Raw genomic sequence first — 21,256 nt, 5'->3', positions numbered from 1 at the left:
TTTTAATGAGAATAAGATGTATTATTATATTCTTTTAAGCACGTGTTTAACCTAGTCAATAAATGCACCTCACTATATATTATTATTTGGTGGTGTAATTCACAGATCAGGAACTGTCGATGTCCAACGAAGATATAGTGAAGAAGCTCAAAAATCTCGCATCGTTTGAGAGCGCAGAAAATCAGTCCGACCCTTACTTTTATCTCATGATTTGGGCAATACTCATGATGAATCTACAAGACATTGCAAAATTCTTCTGGCAACATTGCAAGGTACACGCATATATAGTACAGTTTATCTATATTGTATATTGTGTTTCCTTTATGTACAATGATTTAATATGCGTATAACGTACACGTACCTGCATATAGTTTAAACAGACATTTCTTATTGATATTTCATTTTATAAAACTAAAAATTTAGAAAAGACACCTTCCATTTTAATCCGTAAAGATGATTTATATTATTTAATTAAATCAACAGGAACCGATTCCGTCAGCCATTATAGCTTCCGGAATTTACCGAGTACTGAGAAAGAACTGCCAACCAGCAAACAAGCTACTAGCAGACCAATTATCCAAGGCGGAGAAGTAAGTGTTTCAAAGGGATGGGGTCGATTACTTTCAAAAGTAATCGATTAAATTACAATTATTTTGGGTTTTAAAAGTAATCGATTACAGGCTAATTACATCTATTTTTAAAAGTGACTTTTACTTTTTTACTTTTCCTCATTGTAATCATGATTAATTACTTGTGATTACTTTAGATTACATTATTTGTTTTTCAGTTTTTCATAGTTTACATGTTTCATTTTAAAAAAAACCAGTGCATTTTTGACAGGACTCTTTATTCTGGTATCAGTGTAATTTGTTGCATTATTTACAAGCCTTTTTACTGCATTTTATCATCATTAACATTTGAAATGTAGAGTCATTTAGCCTGCATCTATCTGGTCTGTCAAATGTGTGACAAAATTTGAAGTAGTTTTTGCATGCCCCGAAATGTATGCAGAACAGTATCTACATTTGGCTTTCACAATACCTGATGATGGTTGGTCATCAGAAAACTCAAAATGTTGTATAGCAGACATCTTTCTCTAAACAAAGTCCAACTAAAAGTGACCCTTTAAATAATTTTCCCAATTAAATAAGCACAGTATGTGAACTGTTTTTTAATGCGCCTAAAAGCAAGGACTGTTGAATAGCAAACTCATTGTATTGTGACTGGACATGCATTTAAACATGCCCAAGGGCAATAAAGGAATACTGGCCAACTTTAAGACTGAACCTTATTCACTAAATATAAGATCCAATGAATAATGATTTCAACCTATTGAATTTTGCCATTGTAATCATAGTAGTAATCAAAAATTAATCATGATTACAGGACTTTCTCACAGAGTAATCAATTAAATTACGATTACTTGTAATCAGAAAAATGGATGATTACTGATTACTCATGATTACTCAGCAACCTGGAATCAATTACAGCTGATTACGATTACTGATTATTATTACCCCATCCCTGATTGAAATTTGTAGTATCGGCTACATGTACATATCGTAAATGTATTTGTTGTTTAATTCGTCTAAATAAAATTTACATTTCAGAGATTTTCTAGATTTGGCATGTGGCGTCTTGAATCAATGCTACACAGATCGTCCGGATGAAACTGATCGTATACTGACAAGAAAACGCCCGCGGTGGCGCAATCTTACGTGCCTAGAAATAGCGTACCAAATGAAAATATATTCCTTTATGACGCATGATGCCTGCAAAATTTCTATCAACCGGGGATGGTTTGGGAAAATTTCAGCCAAAAATAATTCAATACAGGTGACCAATTAAAATACGTTTGGCTAATGTTAACAATTAATTAATAGTAAATTTAAATACATCCTTTAAGTTTTGGAATTTCCCCCCGGAAGACATGGGTGAGTGAGGTTACATTATTAAGCATTGGGTCTGCGTTTAGCAACTTTCTGTTTGTTTTTGCAGGATGTGGATTGTCCTGTGTTTGAATACTGTTGCATTTAACATTTTCGTTGTTGAATGCTTTATGGTTTTATTTGCAGATGATGTCATCAGTATTTGTATTGGGACTCCTTCCTTTTGTGCTTCGATTTGAAGAATCCGATGAAGAGAAAGTAGTACGCTTGCTACGTCAGATGTTTTATTTCATGACGTGAATTCTCCTTTTAGTACACTAATAAACATATTTACTGAATTATTATGGTTTGTTTCATCCACAGAAAGAAAATACATGTATGAAAAAAATTAGGAATCGCATCACCAATTTCTACACTGCTCCGATCATGCGCTTCTCACATACAATGGTATATTTTTTTCTACCAGGTTATTTTTTTCTGTTTTGAATGGTGTTCTGACACGTTAAAGTAAATAGGTTCGTTTGGATTATGCTAAATCTTGATTGTTGTCTTTCACTCAATACATCGCACGGATTTTCTTAATTTCGTTTGACAGGCTTCCTACATAGTTTTCTTGGGGTTCTTTAGCTACGCACTTCTGACCGGCTTTGGAGATAAATTGACCTATATCGAATACCAGATGTGTTTTTGGGTATTGTGCTTGATTATGGATGAATTTCGAGAGGTGGGTTAAATCCGATACCCTTTTGACCAAATTCTACAGAGTAAATTAATTCGGTGATAATTTTTATAATCCTGTGTTGTTTCTTTTGCAGCTTTATTGTGTAAATGCAGATTTAAAGAAACGGCTAGGTCCAAATTTCCCGCAGGAGTTATCGTGGTCAAAAAGGTTGGAAGGGTATTTCACAGACAAGTGGAATTATTTTGACTTCATTGTTATTATTTTCTTTCCAATCGGCATGAGTTTAAACCTATCTGGGTTCGTGGAAGCCGGACGCGTCTTACTTGCTATAAGTCTAATAGCCTTCTTTATGCGTACCATGAAAGCCTTCTTAGCTCTTAAAGAGTTAGGACCCAAAATTTGGATGATTGCTGCTATGGTAAATACACAACTACTTTGTTAAAAAAAATAATGGTTTTGAGGGACTACGATGAAAATTTAGAAGGACTTTCCCACCTCCATATAGTGACATACTGTCTTTAGAAATACTGTTACTTTATAAACTGAATACTTTTTTCTTTCATTGTTTAGTTTACCTGAACCGAAGGTTCAAGTGAGCTTTTCTGATCACCTGTTGTCGATCATCTGTCTGTCTGGGTGTCCGTCCGCCCGTTCGTTTTTCATTTTTTTTTTTTAATTTTAGACATTTCTTGTAGATCTCAGGCCAAAAACAAACTTGGTACAAAGCATCATTATGACTAGGAGATTCTGAATTGTTAAAAAGGGATCTAAACCCTTTTCAAAAGGAAATAATCATAAAACGGTAAAAATAGGGTGTGTCTACAAAGATCATCAAATAAAAAACCACTGCACCAATATTGTATGCCAATATTTACAAGAAAACTTTTATACATAGTGATGATCCTAAATTTTAGAATTTATGACTCCTAGTGTAACACTGAGGCCCCAAGAGAGGGTTTAACGTTTTTACATAGAAATGTAAAGGCAAATGTTGTAAAATCATCTCCTCAAGAACTACAAAGCTTAACTTTGTGATATTACCATGCACGCATCTTCAGATAGTGTAGACTGTAAAATGTAAAATTTTGTGATCCTGGACCAATACTGAGACCCCAAGAGATCTCGTGTTCAAATTCAACATAGTAATTTATGGGGAATATGTTTAAAAATCTTCTCCCCAAGAACAACAATGCTATAATTTGTGATATTACCATGCAGGCATTCTTAGATAGTGTAGGTTTTAAATTCTGAAAACCACGACTGTTATATCCATGACTCCTGGGCCCCCTAAAGCGATTCAAAGTATTAAATATTTAGAAATGTTTAGAAAGTTTCTTACTAAACTACAATGCCAGCAACCTCAGATAGTCTAGACTGTAAATTGTTTAAGCCATGACCCCCTGATCAATACTGAAGTCCCAAGGGTGGTTCAAAGTTTAATATATCAATTTTCTATGGAAAATGTTTTAAAAGCTTTTCCTCAGGAACTACAACGCTACGATTTGTGAGCATTTCCAGATACTACAGATTCTAAATTGTTTAAGTTTAAAGTGAACTTTTCACCTTTTCATCTTCATCTCCAAAACCATCGGGCCAATTTCAATCAAACTGAGCACAAAGCTTTATTGGGTGAAGGAAGGGGATATGGGTTTGTTCCAATGGAGGGTCATGCCTTCTTTAAAAGGGGATAAATTTAATTGCATGCCATGAATTTTTTTTTCGAAAATGTTCTTATAATTTTTTGGCCAGTAAAGATGAAACTTGTGTTGAAGCTTTCGTAGGTAGTGTAAATTCGAGTTTGGTCAAATTATGATCCCAGGGGGAAAGGTGAGACCATGATGAGGGGGGGGGGGTGTCAAATTTTTACAAAGGCATTTAGAAAGAAAAATCTTTGAAAATCTTATTCTAAGAAAACCGTTCGGCAAATAAAGCTGTAACTTGGGTAAAAATATCATCAGGTAGTGTAGATTCCAGTTTGTGATATACATTCATTATCTCTTTGGGTAAGGTGGAGCCACAATGGGTTAAGTTTTTTTATAGGAATGAATGGAGCAATATCTTTAAAAAATCTTCTCAAAAGCTTTTGTTGTCAGAAAGATTGAAAGTACATGTAGTGTGGAGTCATCCTAAGGTAGTGAAGATTTAAGTTTGTCCAAATCATGATCACTTGGGGATAGGGTTGGGTCTCAATGGGAGGAGGTTAAATTTTTACCTTAGAATAGATAGAAAAAAAGCTTATAAAAATCTTCTTTTCTTTTAAAAAACCTGAAAAAACAAAATGACTTCAATGTTGAACTTCAGAGTATGTTGAGAAAAAATTAATTTTTTTTTTATTTAAAAATCAAGATATACTCTTTTAAGTTGTTTAGATATTTTGTATTTGATACTCTAAAGATGGTCTAACGATTTTGTTGGCTATTGTTGCTCAGGTGAGTGATGTGGCCAGTGGGCCTCATGTTATAATTATTTGTATTCAATTATAATTTTTTTTTATCTTTGATACGTTGAGGTATAGAATAATAAGATTGGACTGTTTTTTGTGTTGTTAAATCTGTTAATATATAAAATTTGTTTGTGTTTTTTTGTGATTTAAAGAGGATTATATTAAAAAATTTCGAAAGAGATACAAGAAATGTTATTCAGGAGAGCGATGTAGTCCATGTGCCTCTTGTTTGAAATAAGAGTGTGAAGTGCAGTTTGATGAAGCGTCAGCGTCATTTGCAGGTCATTTATGAGACCCACAGAGGGGCTTTTACATTTTAACCTTTTTATCTAATCATTCTTAGGATGAAATTTATTGCCAGGTTTAAATGTTAAATTTTAAAATTTTTATTTTGATTGTATTTTACACTTGACTTAGTTCCATTTACATTACTTGTAATTTCTTATGGTTCACCGTGCCACATTGGTTTCTTAATTTGTCCCAACTGTTTAAGTGCTATTTTTGAAAACGTTTGATTTGATTTCAGGCGAAGGATCTCCTTTATTTTGTGGTGATTTTGATGCTGTTTGTGGTGTCTTATGCTGTTGCTGCTCATGCAATAATGTATCCTCAATCTGAAAGAGGTGTCGATCTATTTTTTAACGTCTTGCGCCTTGGATACTGGAATCTCTACGGAGAGCTACTTCTGGACGACATTGAAGGTACGACAGTTTCATTTGAGTTTGATGTTATGACAATTTCAGAATACATTAGAGTAATCTGAATGATAATCGGAGAGAGAGAGAGAGAGAGAGAGAGAGAGAGAGAGAGAGAGAGAGAGAGAGAGAGAGAGAGTTGTCCTGATTGAGTGTTCTGCTAATGTCTAATATTTACAACGTTGACAGCGGAAGAACCGAAGTGTACGTTCGATGTGGCGATGTATAACAACGGAACCCTCCCAAGGTGCGCTGAGAAGCACCGGCAGGTCATTGGACTTGTCTTGATGGGTATCTACCTGATATTTGCCAACGTCATGCTCCTAAATATCCTTATAGCTATGTTTAGGTAAGTTCGACTCTATTGTGACCTCGAAAGGTTAAGTGTCAAAAGTCATTTTTTAGCTTAAACTGATTGGGGTGCGGATGTGGAATTCTGACTTATTTCCAGAACAGTATGCAATTCTTTAAAAACATTTTGGTTGATTGATAAAAATGATCAGTTATTTTTTTCAAATACCAAATAACTTGTCACTCTAGAGGGTGTATCATTTAATTGAAACTCATAGAAAAAAATATCAATTATTATACTTTCATGTTAAATACTGAAATCTGATTGGTTAAGACGCAGTTGGTAATCCGTTCTATTACCCTCAGCGTTAGCAACACACTTGGCAACGGGTAACACAACGAATTGTTACATGCGCGTAAATTATGCGCGTACGGTTCGTCGTAGAATTCACTTCATTTCTATATACATGTAAAAGCAGTAAAATTCTCTTTAAAATTAAGACATTCAGTATAATAAAATAAATAGTGCCTGTTTGGGAGGGTAACTGTTGAAATTGACAACCCTCGAAAACCATTGTCAACCTCCGCTTCGCGTCGGTTGACAATGGTTTTCTCGGGGTGCCAATTTCAACAGTTACCCTCCCAAACAGGCACTATTTATATAATATGAACTTTGTTAAGTACATGTGTACGTATCTTTAAAAGCATGACCTTTATATGCTAGTAACTGTTTTTGGGAGTTAATCAACTCTCCTATGCAGTTACTCAGACAAACCGAAAGTGAAACAGTGTTTGGACCTCAGCACAAATCATCGCTGCTGACAAGACTTAGTTCTTGAAAATAATTGATAAATTCAATTTATTGTATGCTAAAGCATTGTCGTATGTATTCCTACGCCAGAGTTCAATATGGTCTCGTTCAACTCGACACTCGGCTGTCTCCGTAAATCTCCGACAAGCAGAGAGTCTCTCTTGCTTATCGGAGATTTACGGTGTCAGCCGAGCGTTTGGTTGAACGAGACTAGAGTTCAACATTGCTTTGATCCATACAATCTTCGAGAAATATTTCTATTACTGATACATAGTTTGATTGAATTAATGTTATCTTTAAATATTATTTAACATGATTCATATTGGGGTTTCTCGACATTCTTGTCGAAAAAGTCCAAAATTCATATTATAAAAATGTGCGTAATTCAAATGCAAATTAGAAACTTGTCATGCAAAATAACATATTATTGATATTAAAATAAATAAGCTTCGACAAAATCAACTCCCGTCAGTTCTTCAGTACTTTGATTAGTTAATGATTCCCTCAGATGTGTAAGTAGCCGTTATCATTTTCTTTGGATATATTTGGAAAATTAGTCGCTATTTTTTCCACATAGTGACACCTATCGAAATATACAGGACAAAAGGAATTACAAATGGAACTATGAGAGATACGCACTGGTGCGGGAGTTCAAGAGGGTTCCGATTTTTCCGATGCCTCTCGGAATATTTGAGCGTTTTTTCTATTTTGCGAGATGGATGTACAAGAGCCGTCAAAAACGTAACAAAGTAGAAAATGATAAAAAATGTAAGAATGATTATATATATATATATATATATATATATATATATATATATATATATATATATATATATATATATATATATATATATAAAGTAAAATATACGTGAACAGGAAGCAATATACATTGAACATTGGTTAAAATGCATTATCATTATTACTATACGTGTATATAAAATTGATACATGTATAAGTAGACTTAATTTTTGTTTATTTTATCACACAGTACTGGTATGCTTAAAAATCAGCGATATGATGAATAGCTTCGAGAGAGACATGGTTCATCTGTACATGAAGAAGCATAATGAGGACCCCGCCAACTCAACCCTAACTGAGAAGAGGATAGCCAAGAATGTGGCCATGCAAGTGGAGAAGATACTTCATAGGTACCCCTTCTCTCTTTTATCACTAAATGTCAAATCAGCATTATGGAAGCTGTGTGGTCAACAAAAATCTTAAAACCATCAGATCTACCTACTTTTAAATATGATATTAGAGTTATCTATAAACTGTAGGAAAATCTAAATATTTCCATATATCTTTACACAGAGCTCTTTGTCTTATAAAGGTATAAAATTTAGCATATAATGGTCACGACCATCCAACCATTTTAATTTGCATACCGTTCTAATTTCTTTTGTTTTGACTCGGACTAGAATGCCTCTACACCATTGGATGAATCGCGTCACGTGATTGCCATATAAATTTCTTTTCACGGCAAGCGTCAAAATTTATACGGCAACATGGCGCACGAAACGTTATTTGAGCTGATTTTTTACACAACCGTTCAACCATACCTTTAATTTTTTTAAGCCCCAAAATATTTAGAGTGACCCCTCTTTGCCCGTGACGTAATAAAACGATCCTATATATACAATGGCATCGAGGTTTGCACAGACGACTGGCGAGAAAGGTACAAAATTAGAGAATAAGCCAATGAATTTAATTGTTATATATTATCTTTTGTTATTTACATATCAAACTTTAGGTCTTCGACAAAACAAAACACTTATTAGGTTTGTTGCTGACTGTTTACAGAAATTTGTGGTTTCGGTAAAGTCCATAGAAGCTCGGCTCCGCCTCGCCTTCTATGGATTTTACCGAAACCACAAATTTCTGTAAACAGTCAGTAACAAACCTAATAAGTAATATTGAACACCATCACCAGCCCAGTAAAATGACGTTGTGCAGTGTGTGTAGGCCTATATGAAAAATGGCGACTCTCGATTTCGGCGTAAGAACATAATTCATTTTCCGAAGTCAGAAAGATTTATTTAAAAAAATTAATTATCATGGAGTCGGCCCCACCCTACTTCTTTGTTTGCATGTGAAAAATAAAAGAAAAAAAGTAAAATTCAGAAAATTTACTGTAAAATTGCAGTGATAGCTAGAGGGTATAAGCGTCCCCCTTCCTCGGCATGCATTGAGATTTTAACGATTCGTGAAGATGTCGGGTTTTTTTGCTTGTCAAGAACTTTTTAGTCCCCCCCCCCCCCTTTCACTTTTAGAAACAATGATACGTGACTGGATTTCAGCAAGCTTGTTTCGGAAAAAACCAAAGGCATTTTTAAGCGTAGATTTTGAAAGTGTGGGAGAGGGCAGGGACAGCTTTATCCAAAACATCTTGACAAGCAACTAAAAAACCCGGGGGATTTCTCAAAATCATGCAAGAAAATCCTAATCCGTGAGGGGGAGGGGAAGGGGTATTATTTTTTCATTGTAACTGCAATTCAATTTAATCAGATCGAATGCTTCGGCCAAACTGGAGGGGGCAGTTCGTGTCATTTCCATTTTGATTAAGGATAAAAAAAAGTGTCCCCCCATGCTACATGCACATGCCTGTGATGTGTACACACGGTTTGCTCTGGAACATTCACAACATGACTAATCTGCGCGCAAAAACTATAAATAAGACATTATGGCGCGAAGTCCTGTTTTACTATTCACGCAACGCTGAAATGGTTTGAATGAACTCATCCATTGGCGTAGATCCATGGGGAGGGAGTCAGATCAATTTTTTGACATTTGTTCCGTAATAACTTTTATTTATACAGTCATGTAGTATACTTTGAATCGAATGCTTTGAAAGGGATCTATCAAATTTATTAATATACATACTTGATTAGTAATTGTTCAATGTACATTTAGTGAGACTCGCGAGTTATGTACCATTTTCAAAATAAATGAAATCGCCAGATTGATCGAAAATCCGGACAACCCGCTTCAGCGATTTAGTTCATTTACTAAACATTCAAGCTAAATGAATATATATTTGTTTTAATCCAAAATGATGATTCTTCATTAGTGATGATAATCAAACACCAATTATTACGTACATTGTACCTTAATAGACAATATGTTACAACTTATTGCGATGACCCCCCATATTTTAAGATCAGGATTACACATGTGCATATGTTGAACAGCCCTTTTACTTGAACATTCTTGCTCACTGTTGCTTATTACATGTACATGTACATGCCATTTAACATTTTCATCAATTGTAAATGTTAAATTAGTGTTGCACACTAAACATGCATCGGTTTATCTTTATGATGAAAAATCGTGTTTTGCTTACTCCCATTGCCTGCACTGTTTTAGAGAAGGCAACTTTCAAACTTTACATATGCCTGACGTTATGATGTCAGGCATTTAGTAGTATATTGTAGAAAGAATATAATGGTACTATTGTTTTCAACATATTTTGTGTGTAAATAATGTTAATCAGTCCAAAACTAGCGAAATCTTTTGTGCGCCGTAAATTGCAGTTTTTGGGAGTTGATTTTAATCAACTTTCCCATGCAGTTACTTTGGCAAACCGGAAATGAAACAGTGTTTGGACCTAAGCACAAATCATCACCGCTGACAAAAAAACCATTAATTGATATGTCATGTGTTCAGAATCATTGTTTTCAAGGAAACTTATCTATAAATAACTTCAAAATAGTTGGATTTTAAATTTAGATATTTTTTGTAGTCGATTGCTTTGATATAATTTTTCGAATAATTTCAATTACTGATACCTAATGCATTGTGGAGTTTGATAGCGTTAATTCTATTTTAAATTACGGTATTACACAACATAATTTAAATGGTGTATCCGTCCGTATCTCGGAATTCTTGTCGGAAAAGCCCGATAATTCATATTTAAAAAATGTGCACATTTATTCAAATACACCTAAGAAACTACTTGCCATGCAAAATTGTTTATTTCAATACTTAGATTTACTTTCGAAGGCACTGTAGATCCCAGGTCGTCCATCCGAATTTTCTCAGACCCGGAGCTACAGACCTACAGCTAATATTACAATTGATTTGGAAGACTCTTGTAACACTGCTAGTATTTTATTATTTATTATTTGAATCTACTTTTGTAGGCTTCAGAGCATACCAAATGGCAACGCCCAAAAGGAAACAACATAAGAGATCAAGCTCCTAGGTGGTTTTAATTTTTTTTTCCACCAGGAAGTTTATGTCATTTATATTTATTTTATCGAATATTAATCAATCTTACATTGAATGTGGCATGATTCTTCTAATATAAGAGATGTACAACTTTTTCGGTTTACACCGAAAAGTCATCAAAAGCATGTCGACCACAACCATGAATGTTATTATCATTGTATGATCTAAAAGGGAGATTTTTTTAATACGAAGAACAAATTCTGACTCACCGTCACCGACTTTCCTCAAGTCAATACTCAGCCTCAAGTTTGAGTTTTGACCTCAAATTATGTACTTTTCTTTAAACAATTGGAGTTGATATCGAAGTGATTTAAAAATTATAGGGAAGTCCAAGCTGGGCGACAGCTAAGATGGACCTTAAACATCGGCGGGAATAGTGTGTTGTACTGGGAGTAATTACAAATCCATGACTTGATTTAGAAAAATTTGCTTTAGAAAAGGGAATTCGTTGAAATCGGAAATCAAATTCTCTCAGTTATTAAATAATAGGATTTTTTTTTATTACTGAACGGAATTGGGCTCTAAATTCATATAGATCAACAAATTTCCGATGTAATTTTACATGCTATGAATGTACGCTTATTTTATAGACAAAAAAGTAAAATAACCTTGCAATGTGCTTTATATAATATTAAACGATTTTGGAGGGTTTTTTGTATGAGCATATCCGCGGAGATAAGGTGGGCCATTCTGTTCATATCAATTGCTTTTTATCATTAAAACCCCAAACTCCCTTATTTAAACAATAAAATGCTTTCTTCGTTGATTCTTGCGGGATATGAAGGCGGCGACATTGCAGAAAAAATACATGACCCGCGTTAGCGGGTTAGTTAATTTCTTCTGCAATGATCGCTACCTTCAAAACCCGCATGAATCATCAAAGAAAGCATTTTTTTGTTTATATTTACATCTTTCTACTAACAACTTAATAAAATGATCGTAAAAGTAAGTAAAATTCACCAAATTACTGTTAATGTACATCAGCACATTAGCTCAAAGAAACAGCCAAATCATCTCTTATGGGAGTTTGAGTCTGACATCATAATGAGTATTTCGTGCAGTCCATGATTTTTCTTAAGTCGCTGAAGGTTTCGAGCAATCGATAAAAGGGGGGTGTAGATTTCAATTCCTGTCAGTTTTTACAGCTGCTCTTTAGAGGTATGAATTAACTAAGAGTTTTATAAGAAATAGAGGGATCATACTTGGTAGATATATAAAAATATATATTTATAGAGAAAAATATTTATGGATAGAGCTTATCAGTACTGTAGGTAACTATCTCCCTTAGTTAATTTTGTTTTTCCTTGGACAAGAATGTCTCGACTCATTGGATAAATTGCGTCACGTGATTGCCTTATAAATTTCTTTACACGGCGAGTGTCAAAATTCATACGGCAACATGGCGGACAAAACGTTATTTGAGCTGATTGTTTTCACAAACGTTCAACCATACTTTTAAATTTTTGGCCCCAAAATATTTAGAGTCAAACATCCTTTGTCCGTGACGTAATATTACGACCCTACAATGGCATCCAGGTTTGTTACCTGGGAAATATCGCCTGTATTATGTAATTTTTACGTATGAAATCAAACAGAGACTTTGGTAAATCAGACAGTTAACTGTTTATCTGCACAAATTAAGCAAAATCTAATGTATTAAAAAAAAGTACTAAAATACAATTCATCTTTCTACCCAAAAAAATCATTTTCACATATATTATATACCAAGACTTGCTTCAATTACATTGTAACTTTTCTAGGGCGTAATATGTTTATGTACATATTCATGCATTATATTTAAATATTGAATGTATCAATCAAACATATACTAAATATATATGTATACAGTGCAATTAAATACTTCATGCGCTATGATTATACTCTGGTATCTAAACATGGAAAACTTTAAGAAAATATGATAAATAAGCAAATTTACCTTAAAATAGATGTCGTAACACCCTAACCCCACGGATAAGGATTTTGAAGTCCCCCCCCCCCTTTTCCCCCTTTTTTGGCTTGTTAATATTTTGGATAAGTCTGTCCCCCTCCCTTTAAAGAAAAGATGCCATGTGTCACTAGATGACGGCGGGGCTACATTTTGTTAGCTTTACATTTTGCTGCAGTTTAAGATAGATAAAATGTATGTGAGTATTTTAATGCTAGAATTTCCCTTCACTTGATTTTTGATTTGGCACAACTGATATATACCATATAGTGTACCATACGTATTGTATTAACTCACGGATACTGTATATATTGTAGATATGTTTTTGTTTGTGCCTAAACTGAAGATAAAGTATACATTTTACATGCTTTTACAAGAATTACTCTGTCCCTTTGATCATTAATTATACTCAAGAATTACGGGGTTTTGTTAAATAACAAACTTTAATGGAATAGACAAACTCCTGTTTTTATGATATCTGTTTGTGCAATTCTTAGTTTACGTGACACGACATAGCAATGTTTACTTAATTGTGGTGGGCAGACCCCCCCCCCCCCCCCTCCGGTTGCATGAATCATGTTTGCGTAGTTTGTATGAAACAATTCCTTATATGATGTTGTTGTGGTTTTTTTAAATAAACGAATCGAGTCGTTCAGTGGATGATAAATTGGCTCTTTTTTACCATTCTACATGAAATTCAATTTCGTGGTCAATCATTATCATTTAAAGTATTATCTGTGATATGCTTTAATTTGTTATTTTGATGGATGCTTAGACTTGTGTGTAATATGTGAAAATGTCTTTTGTTTTTACCGCTTCTCTGTGTGAATTTACTCACTTTTCATTAAATGATCAAAACTCTTGCAATTTGACTTGTATCTAGTGAAAAGTCATTATCTGAAATTTAGATACTAAGTATATTATATAGTACATATATCACGTTGTTGCTTTGTACCCGGTATACGGAAAACCTTCCGACTTACCGACGGGTAGAAAATGTTCCTAAAGTATTCCCAAAGTAGTTAAAATTTCCTATGAGTAACTAGTTTCTTCTAATTGGAATTGGAACACAGGTAAGGGTGGCAAGTAACATTCGTCACAGGTGGCCTATACACCGGCCACTGTCTGTGCGGATCAACGTTCCGTGGAAGTTGATTTTTTTCTGATATATTTTGAAGGTAAAGTATTATGGTAGTTGATGCATGCCATCTGTAAAGTGATGACTTGCAAACCTGAAAATTCGTTATGTTACATCACTATTGTCTATGCGGACCAACGGTCCGTGGAAGTTTTCTTCCTTTCAGATATATTCAAAATGTATGTATGCATGTAGTTTTAAGGCAGTTGATGCACGCCTCCTGTAACGTTATGACTTCCAAGTCTGAAAGTTGAGTATGTTCTAACTTCTATATATCCATCACATCTGGGGAATCGAAGTCCTACTTATTCTATATTATAGGTGTTTCCTCTGATCTGCGCCCCTTTTTATACTTCCTCCGATGAAGGATTCTGTAGCTATACTCTGTCCCAATATATCCTGAATTCAGATTTTGCTTAATTGCTTAATATTTATAAATACCTCAGGGTTCAAACAGTGTTCAGCAGAAGTATGAAAAATTTCCAAGATTTCTCAGTCGAAACGCCCCTGTTATAATAGCTTATCAGGTTTTAATACAATGCTACAATATGTGATGTCAACGGGGATTTTGTATTGCAGCAAGCCCGTATGATAACGCTGAAAAATTGCGCGATGTATTCCGAGTGTATTCCGAATGGAGAAAAGATGTAAACATTCCCCATTATAAATCTCCGTAAGGAAACTGTCTTTTTTTCGAGTGAAAGATGATAATGTGTCAAAGAAATTATCTTGGAAATTATCCCTTTCAATATTTCAATTGCACTTCTTTTACAAGTATGTGTATTTTTATTAAAAATCGTCCAAATGTGCTGCATAAATATCTTGGGACAGACTATAGCCTAATATAAATGTAGGTATAATTTTCAATAAATTGTCTTTCGAAGTGTAATGTAGCTAGATATCGCCTTCAACATACCCCCCGTACGTTTAGTTAACATACTTGGTCCGAATGTAATACTAACTATTGGAAGCTATAAAATATTTATTTTTATTTTTTTTTTGCTGCTCAGCAGGTTTTCTGACAGAGAGGGCCTGTACAACGTGGTACGTGATGGTACCAACAGCTATCCTTACTGATAGCAAAGCAAAGGGTTAAAAATTAAAGAAAGGCGTTAAACAATCATACAATCGCTGTCTAACCCAATCTTGTTTTGTGACCTCCTTAGAGACAGACAGAACTGTCATGTTTTACAGTGTTGCAAAAGAACTTCCCAAATCGTAAATGTTTACAGCCGCGTGGAACATTTCTCAAAGGAAAAAAAAATATTGACGCATTGTCAACAAAGTTCATCAATGTTCAGAGATGTTGGTGAAGTCTTGAATACTAGTATCGCATTCTTATATTTATGGGGGATGTGCGGCCATCTTGCACATTTGGGGATAAGAAGGTAAATATTTCTTGAACTGGCTTGTTTCTGTCCGAAACTGGCCAAAAATGTTGCTAAAAGATAAGGTTTCTGGGTTCAGGTATTCGGCTGCTCTGTCTGAGCAATTTAAGAAATATGTAGATAAACTATAAATTTCTCAATCAAATGTTTTAATCAATAATATTTACAATATCCCACTCTATTGTGGAGCGCGCGCTTTCTGTCAACCCTGATACATTTTGTAGCTATCACAAGCTATAATACAATAACAAATCAAGTCTCGACAACCTTATTCAGGCATATAAGACTTAGCCTATTACCAAGGGTTTGACCTCGCCTACTACGAAGTGAATTTTTTCCATTTCAGGCTGCAACATACTAACAACATCCGTTGTAGCCGCTTATATACTCTCTAAACCCACGTGATCAACGAGGATCGAAGGGAGTGATAAACCGGAAGCTCCAGTAAACAGAATGGGATAAATGATTTCGATTCGTACATTTGTTTGAATAAAAAAGCAATAAATATGAAGTCCTACATGTCATTTTGTTTCAAAAGTATGCATACAAGAACAGGACAATGCCTTTTAAATCACTCAGAACAGATGTCGAACTGCGCAGGCAAAGATTTATTTTGAAGATCTGATAATCTGAAAAAATATAAAGGGGGTTACTGATGCATTTTTTCTGCAATGTCGCTACCTTTATATCCCGAATGAATCACCAACGAAAACACTTTATTGTTTAAATAATTTCTTGATGTGCCGTACACAAGTAGCATGGATTTCTCTTTCAATATTCTTTTTCTTAGAAGGGGTAAACTTGGAATCTGATTATAGTCGTCTAAAAATCAGATTCTTGACCTCTTTTTTTAATTGTCAGTCGTAAAATGCTTTAAAAATAGCTCATATAGAGCCGAAATGTTGAAATGATATGCAAACCACACGTTTCAAATTATAGGAAGAAAGTAAGAATTAAAATTGGGATTTAAATTTTTTTTAAAAATGTGAAATTGGGAGGGGGTGCATGCCCCCACGTGTCTGTGGACTTGCGTAACTCATACCCACAGTCTATTTACATGTATATTTGGCCCCAACATATTAACCTTGTGAAAAATATTATAATGTGTCGTGCCTCGACCAGGCGTCTCGGTCCGTGCCCAGTTCACCCGAGTTTTATGGAATGCAAACGAAGAGTAAAATAACACTTACCAAGTGCCTCTAGGATGTACGGAAAAGCTTTAATTCAAAATATACAGATAAACGTTAACCATGCACTGCCTTGTGGTTATTTCTCAATATATACAGATATATACATGTATATATAAGCCACTACCTTGTGGCTATTTCAATGTTTGCCACCCCCCCCCCCCCCCAAACTTTTTCTTGCAGCAACTATTTTTTTAAAAGAATCTGGGGGAATAAGCCGAGGCAAAAAACCACATTGGTCCATTAAAAAAACTAACATTTTTTTTTCTAACAAATTTCACTTTTGTTACATTTATTAAACATATGTAATCATATACATTCAGTGCTGCCATAACCCACAAAAAGTAACTTCACATTTAATTGTTATTAAGACAACAAAATAGTTATATGCTAATTTGGCAACAAAATGATATAGAAATCGGATGTTCAAATTATATTTTTTCATAGAGTGGGTCATCGTACCATTTTTTAAAGAATGAATATTGATAACACATATTAACGTCTATCTTTTTCGATTTTCCAAAAAATGGTACGAAAACCCACTCTATGGTAAAAAGTAAGTTTTCTTCTTTTAATATTTAAGATTGGTCTTTAAATGGCTATGTCCAGTTGTTTGCGTAATACTGATAACAATACAATCGGCTATATTATATCTTCTTAACAAGCGAATCGTTGGTGTAGTGGTAAGCGAGGAGTTCTTTGAACAAATGTCACTGTAAAAGTGGGTGTTCGAATCGTACGCGTTTTGAGTTTTTTGTTTATCTTTTTGTTTACATTGTTAAAATGTAATTTTCTTTTTAAACTTAATAACATACATTGTTCAAATGTATTTTTCTTTTGTTTTCTTAATAATTAAAAATTTGCTAATAATAAATTGAAATTATTTGATATGCGTTTTCTACTACTTTTATAAAATATGAAATGTATGTTATTCTCTTTAAGATTGCACGATTTCATATTGTAAACAGATGGTTGTTGTGCATGCAAGAAACTATTAAATGGCAAGATAAAACGTTCCATCTCTGAATCCTTGAGAGTCTTGTTAACACAACAGGTACATACGCTGGACAAAAGCATGTAATTGTGCTCAAAATGCAGAATACAAGTTAAGTCAAACGTACAGTGTGCGCCTAATGAAAATTCAACGATTAACTAGGCATGTATTTCACTTCACTTTTTTTTTGCAAATTTATACATACCATAGACCTTTTTTTGCTTGTCAATATTTTGAACAAGTCTAGCCCCCCCCCCCCCCCCCCACTTTCAATTTGATTCCGACGCCACTCATTTCTTTTTTTTTTTTTTTGGAAAAACTTGTTTTAAATACATGTACCTACAAAAGGTGTTACCTAAATTCTTCCCGTTTCCGAAGCGGAAAAAATCGACTACTACAAATGGTGGAATCGACTCCCCCGTACTCTTTGTCGACTCCCCTGCGTTAGGGGTTGTATATGATGACTGAGGTAAATTAGTAAATAAAATATTTTTAGACAGTAATCAACATTTTTGTATTTAAACTCTTAAAATGAGTACGTGATTGTCATTTCAAATTTGCCAGTTTAAAGTATATGTAAATACTATAAAATTTAATCACAGTTTCGCCTTTTTGGACATTTTCATTTGGACAATACTGTCCACCGTTTAAATGCCCAGTTAACTTGTACGTTTATTACTTCTTATTAGAGGTATGAGAAGGTCGTGGGCATTTGCACCGGCTTATTCCCCCAGATTCTTTACATATAAAAATTTGAATTATTATGGAGTTTAAGAAACTACAATAGCTGTCTTTGTTGTTTTGTTTTATATGATAATTAAAATACTTGAATAAATCTTTTAATCATTTGACATTTTAATTACTCTATTTACAATAATTATTGATAATAAAAATACAAACAAGGGAAGATAACTCTTTCAACCGTTTCAATATGATAAATGCAAGTGAATAAAGATAGAAAGGTTAACAATAAAAAGAATATATATATATATATATATATATATATATATATATATATTTTCCAGTGTCTTTGCCTGTGATAACACTACGTATCGATTTTGTACTATATAACTCAAATGACGCCAAATTGAGGCACCAGCGGGGTTTGTTTATCTATATTTAAATATTTAATCGGACAATGGCTTAAAATTATATAAATATAAGTAATAAGGAATCATTCTTTAAATATTATGAGGTGATAATTTCGGGCTTTATTGGATTTGATCACGCCCCGACCGAAATTATCACCTCATAACACTCAAAGAATGATTCCTTATTCCTTATATATTGCAACGACTCGCTATTATTATTTTAAAAACCTTTTCCGGGACAGTTTTTGCCGTCCAGAGCCTGTTTTTGGTTTTAGAGCTTAAAATTGAGGAGCGTTGAAACCTCATTAGGTCGCGGCTGGAGTAGGATGCTGAGAGATCACAGAGATGAAGACAATCAAAACTGCGATATTAATAGGCAAGTTTTATATAAGACTAGATTTTCTCGCTTATTTTCCCTCACATATCTGTTTGTCTTTGTTTTAATATTTTAATTTGTCAAAAAAGCCGTATCTGCACTGTGTAACCAGAATTTCCTCTAGACACTAGAGAGAGAGAGAGAGTCGAGAGGGAGGGAGAAAGAAAGAGAGAGAGAGAGAGAGGGTGGTGATAGTTTGTTATGATAAAATCGGTGTATTTTGTAGATAACAACTGAACAAGGTTTACTGGGCCTTCTACACCAAATAATCTACTACCAGTTACATGTTTAATTTTCTGTCCACATATAGTCACTGCAATTAGCGTTAGGCCCCCCCCCCCCCCCCCCAAAAAAAAAATTGTGTGTTTAGGGTAACCCGACCTAACCTACAAAAATTCCCCGATCTTACCATTTTTAGATGTCTGTTTTTATCCGATAGTGAATTTTATATTATTTCTATTCAAAAATACATTTTTGAATATGACACAAACAAACATTCTTAGGGTTCATGCAGCAAAAAATATGATAAAATAAAAAAAAAATCCCTACCTACCTAACCTAATTTTTTCATCAGTGTTACCCTGAACACACAATTTTTTTATAGGCCTTAATGGTATCTATGTAAATGATGTACATACATCATAAGCAATATTTCAACATTTTTAACTTGCAGTTTTTGGTTTTAGGGCTCTTTGTTGGATGCATATCTTCGCATGTGATAGAGCTTGATCAAAGGTAATCCCTAATATTCTATGAGTTAAACCAATTCACAAATCATGTACCATGTTATTTTACTTATTCTTAAGACACAAGAAAAAACCAAAAAAAATCTAAAATATTTTAGACATTTTTCATTATTTTACAAAACACTTCTATAGAACTGATCTTGACTTTGATTTAGAAAAAGAAGCAATTATATCATTAGTTAACTGATCGAGATATAAACCGTATAACATATATGAGTTATTTACTTCATGTATTTAAATGTTTATTTGGGTGAATATTAATAGGTAAAATACAAATTTCATTTATTTAGTTTTAATTTTTAAAAAATTCGTTGGAGTTACCCTGAAAGAAATTAATTCAAAGATTGATATATAACTTCCGGTATATACATTGTATGTCATTCATTTTAGAACATGATCAAATATTTCAATTTTTCCAAATATAACCATAACTTAAATCATTCATTTATGACATATGTTCATTAATGTTTGATTTCCCAGTTGATAAGTTCAGAAAAGAATATTAATTAATGTACCACTTTTATGAGATGGTATTTCTTTTAATTTAGTTTCTTGGAACATAGGAATGATGGAATGTGGTTAGTTGAGGTAAGATTAAAAATCAAAAACTAATCTATTTGAACATACCCAATAAAGATTACCCTGTATTTGTTCATAATTTAATATCAATTTGCATGTATATGTTTTATCAGAGATTTGTGGAACTCAAAAAGTGATTTAAAATACTGGATAAATATTTGCTGTTAGCAAGAAATTTCAAAAGAATTAATTAAGGGTTTACTATTCCACATAATGTACACCACAACATTGTTTTTGTGTAGATTTTTTTAAATCATACTTTATACAGAAGAATTTTTATACATGATATAAATCATTGATAGTAATATTCACATTTTTCATTGTTTCTTCTTTATTGAATTGCTGGTAAAGATTTATTGTAACAATATGTATTCAGACTAATTGTAACAACATGTATTCAGATTAATTCTCAGTGTCAATATGTATTCAGATAAATTTTTACAACATGTATTCAGATTAATTGTAACAATGTTAAAATATATTTTCAGATTAATCATTACATCAAGTATATTCAGAATAATTGTTACTTTATGCATTCAGATCTATTGTTACATTATGTCTTGCTCAGTTCTACGCTCCATGGTGTGGCCACTGTAAAAAGCTGGAGCCGATTTACAGACAAGTGGCGGACACTCTGAAGTCACATCCTGTCAAAGTGGCCAAGATAGACTGTACTCGCTTCTCCAGCATCGCCTCAGTGTTCGACGTCTCCGGCTTTCCCACCATTAAATTGTAAGTGCAATGGATCTGCTCCATTACACAGAAAGGCTGTGA

At 33.7% G+C, this 21,256-nt stretch overlaps 2 protein-coding genes across 4 annotated transcripts in view; both read left to right on the top strand.

Moving 5' to 3' along the window:
• The window catches only part of LOC105330821 (transient receptor potential cation channel subfamily M member-like 2), a 51,014-nt gene extending 34,570 nt beyond the window's left edge, over nt 1-16,444 (top strand). The window contains exons 19-31 of one of the 3 annotated variants that reach the window (XM_066080098.1): nt 106-272; nt 484-590; nt 1,611-1,836; nt 2,076-2,150; nt 2,253-2,336; nt 2,485-2,613; nt 2,705-2,989; nt 5,541-5,715; nt 5,899-6,058; nt 7,389-7,579; nt 7,800-7,959; nt 10,951-15,509; nt 15,856-16,444. In XM_066080098.1, coding sequence (XP_065936170.1) covers nt 106-272; nt 484-590; nt 1,611-1,836; nt 2,076-2,150; nt 2,253-2,336; nt 2,485-2,613; nt 2,705-2,989; nt 5,541-5,715; nt 5,899-6,058; nt 7,389-7,579; nt 7,800-7,959; nt 10,951-10,996 — 1,805 coding nt within the window. In that variant the 3' untranslated portion in view covers nt 10,997-15,509; nt 15,856-16,444. Of the gene's footprint in view, nt 1-105; nt 273-483; nt 591-1,610; nt 1,837-2,075; nt 2,151-2,252; nt 2,337-2,484; nt 2,614-2,704; nt 2,990-5,540; nt 5,716-5,898; nt 6,059-7,388; nt 7,580-7,799; nt 7,960-10,950; nt 15,510-15,855 lie in introns of those variants that run through there. The other 2 variants (XM_034483009.2, XM_066080099.1) reach the window with 2 other exon arrangements.
• Nucleotides 16,445-19,019: 2,575 nt separating this feature from the next.
• Nucleotides 19,020-21,256, top strand: part of LOC105348155 (protein disulfide-isomerase TMX3) — a 42,060-nt gene continuing 39,823 nt past the window's right edge. The window contains exons 1-4 of the mRNA XM_034483007.2: nt 19,020-19,157; nt 19,844-19,892; nt 20,452-20,491; nt 21,051-21,214. Coding sequence (XP_034338898.2) covers nt 19,127-19,157; nt 19,844-19,892; nt 20,452-20,491; nt 21,051-21,214 — 284 coding nt within the window. The 5' untranslated portion in view covers nt 19,020-19,126. The remainder of the gene's footprint in view (nt 19,158-19,843; nt 19,893-20,451; nt 20,492-21,050; nt 21,215-21,256) is intronic.

This window comes from Magallana gigas, chromosome 3 (genome assembly GCF_963853765.1).
Source record: "Magallana gigas chromosome 3, xbMagGiga1.1, whole genome shotgun sequence".
Lineage (NCBI taxonomy): Eukaryota > Metazoa > Mollusca > Bivalvia > Ostreida > Ostreidae > Magallana > Magallana gigas.
Note: the sequence above shows the minus strand (reverse complement) of the source record. Positions and strands in the feature narration are given on the sequence as shown.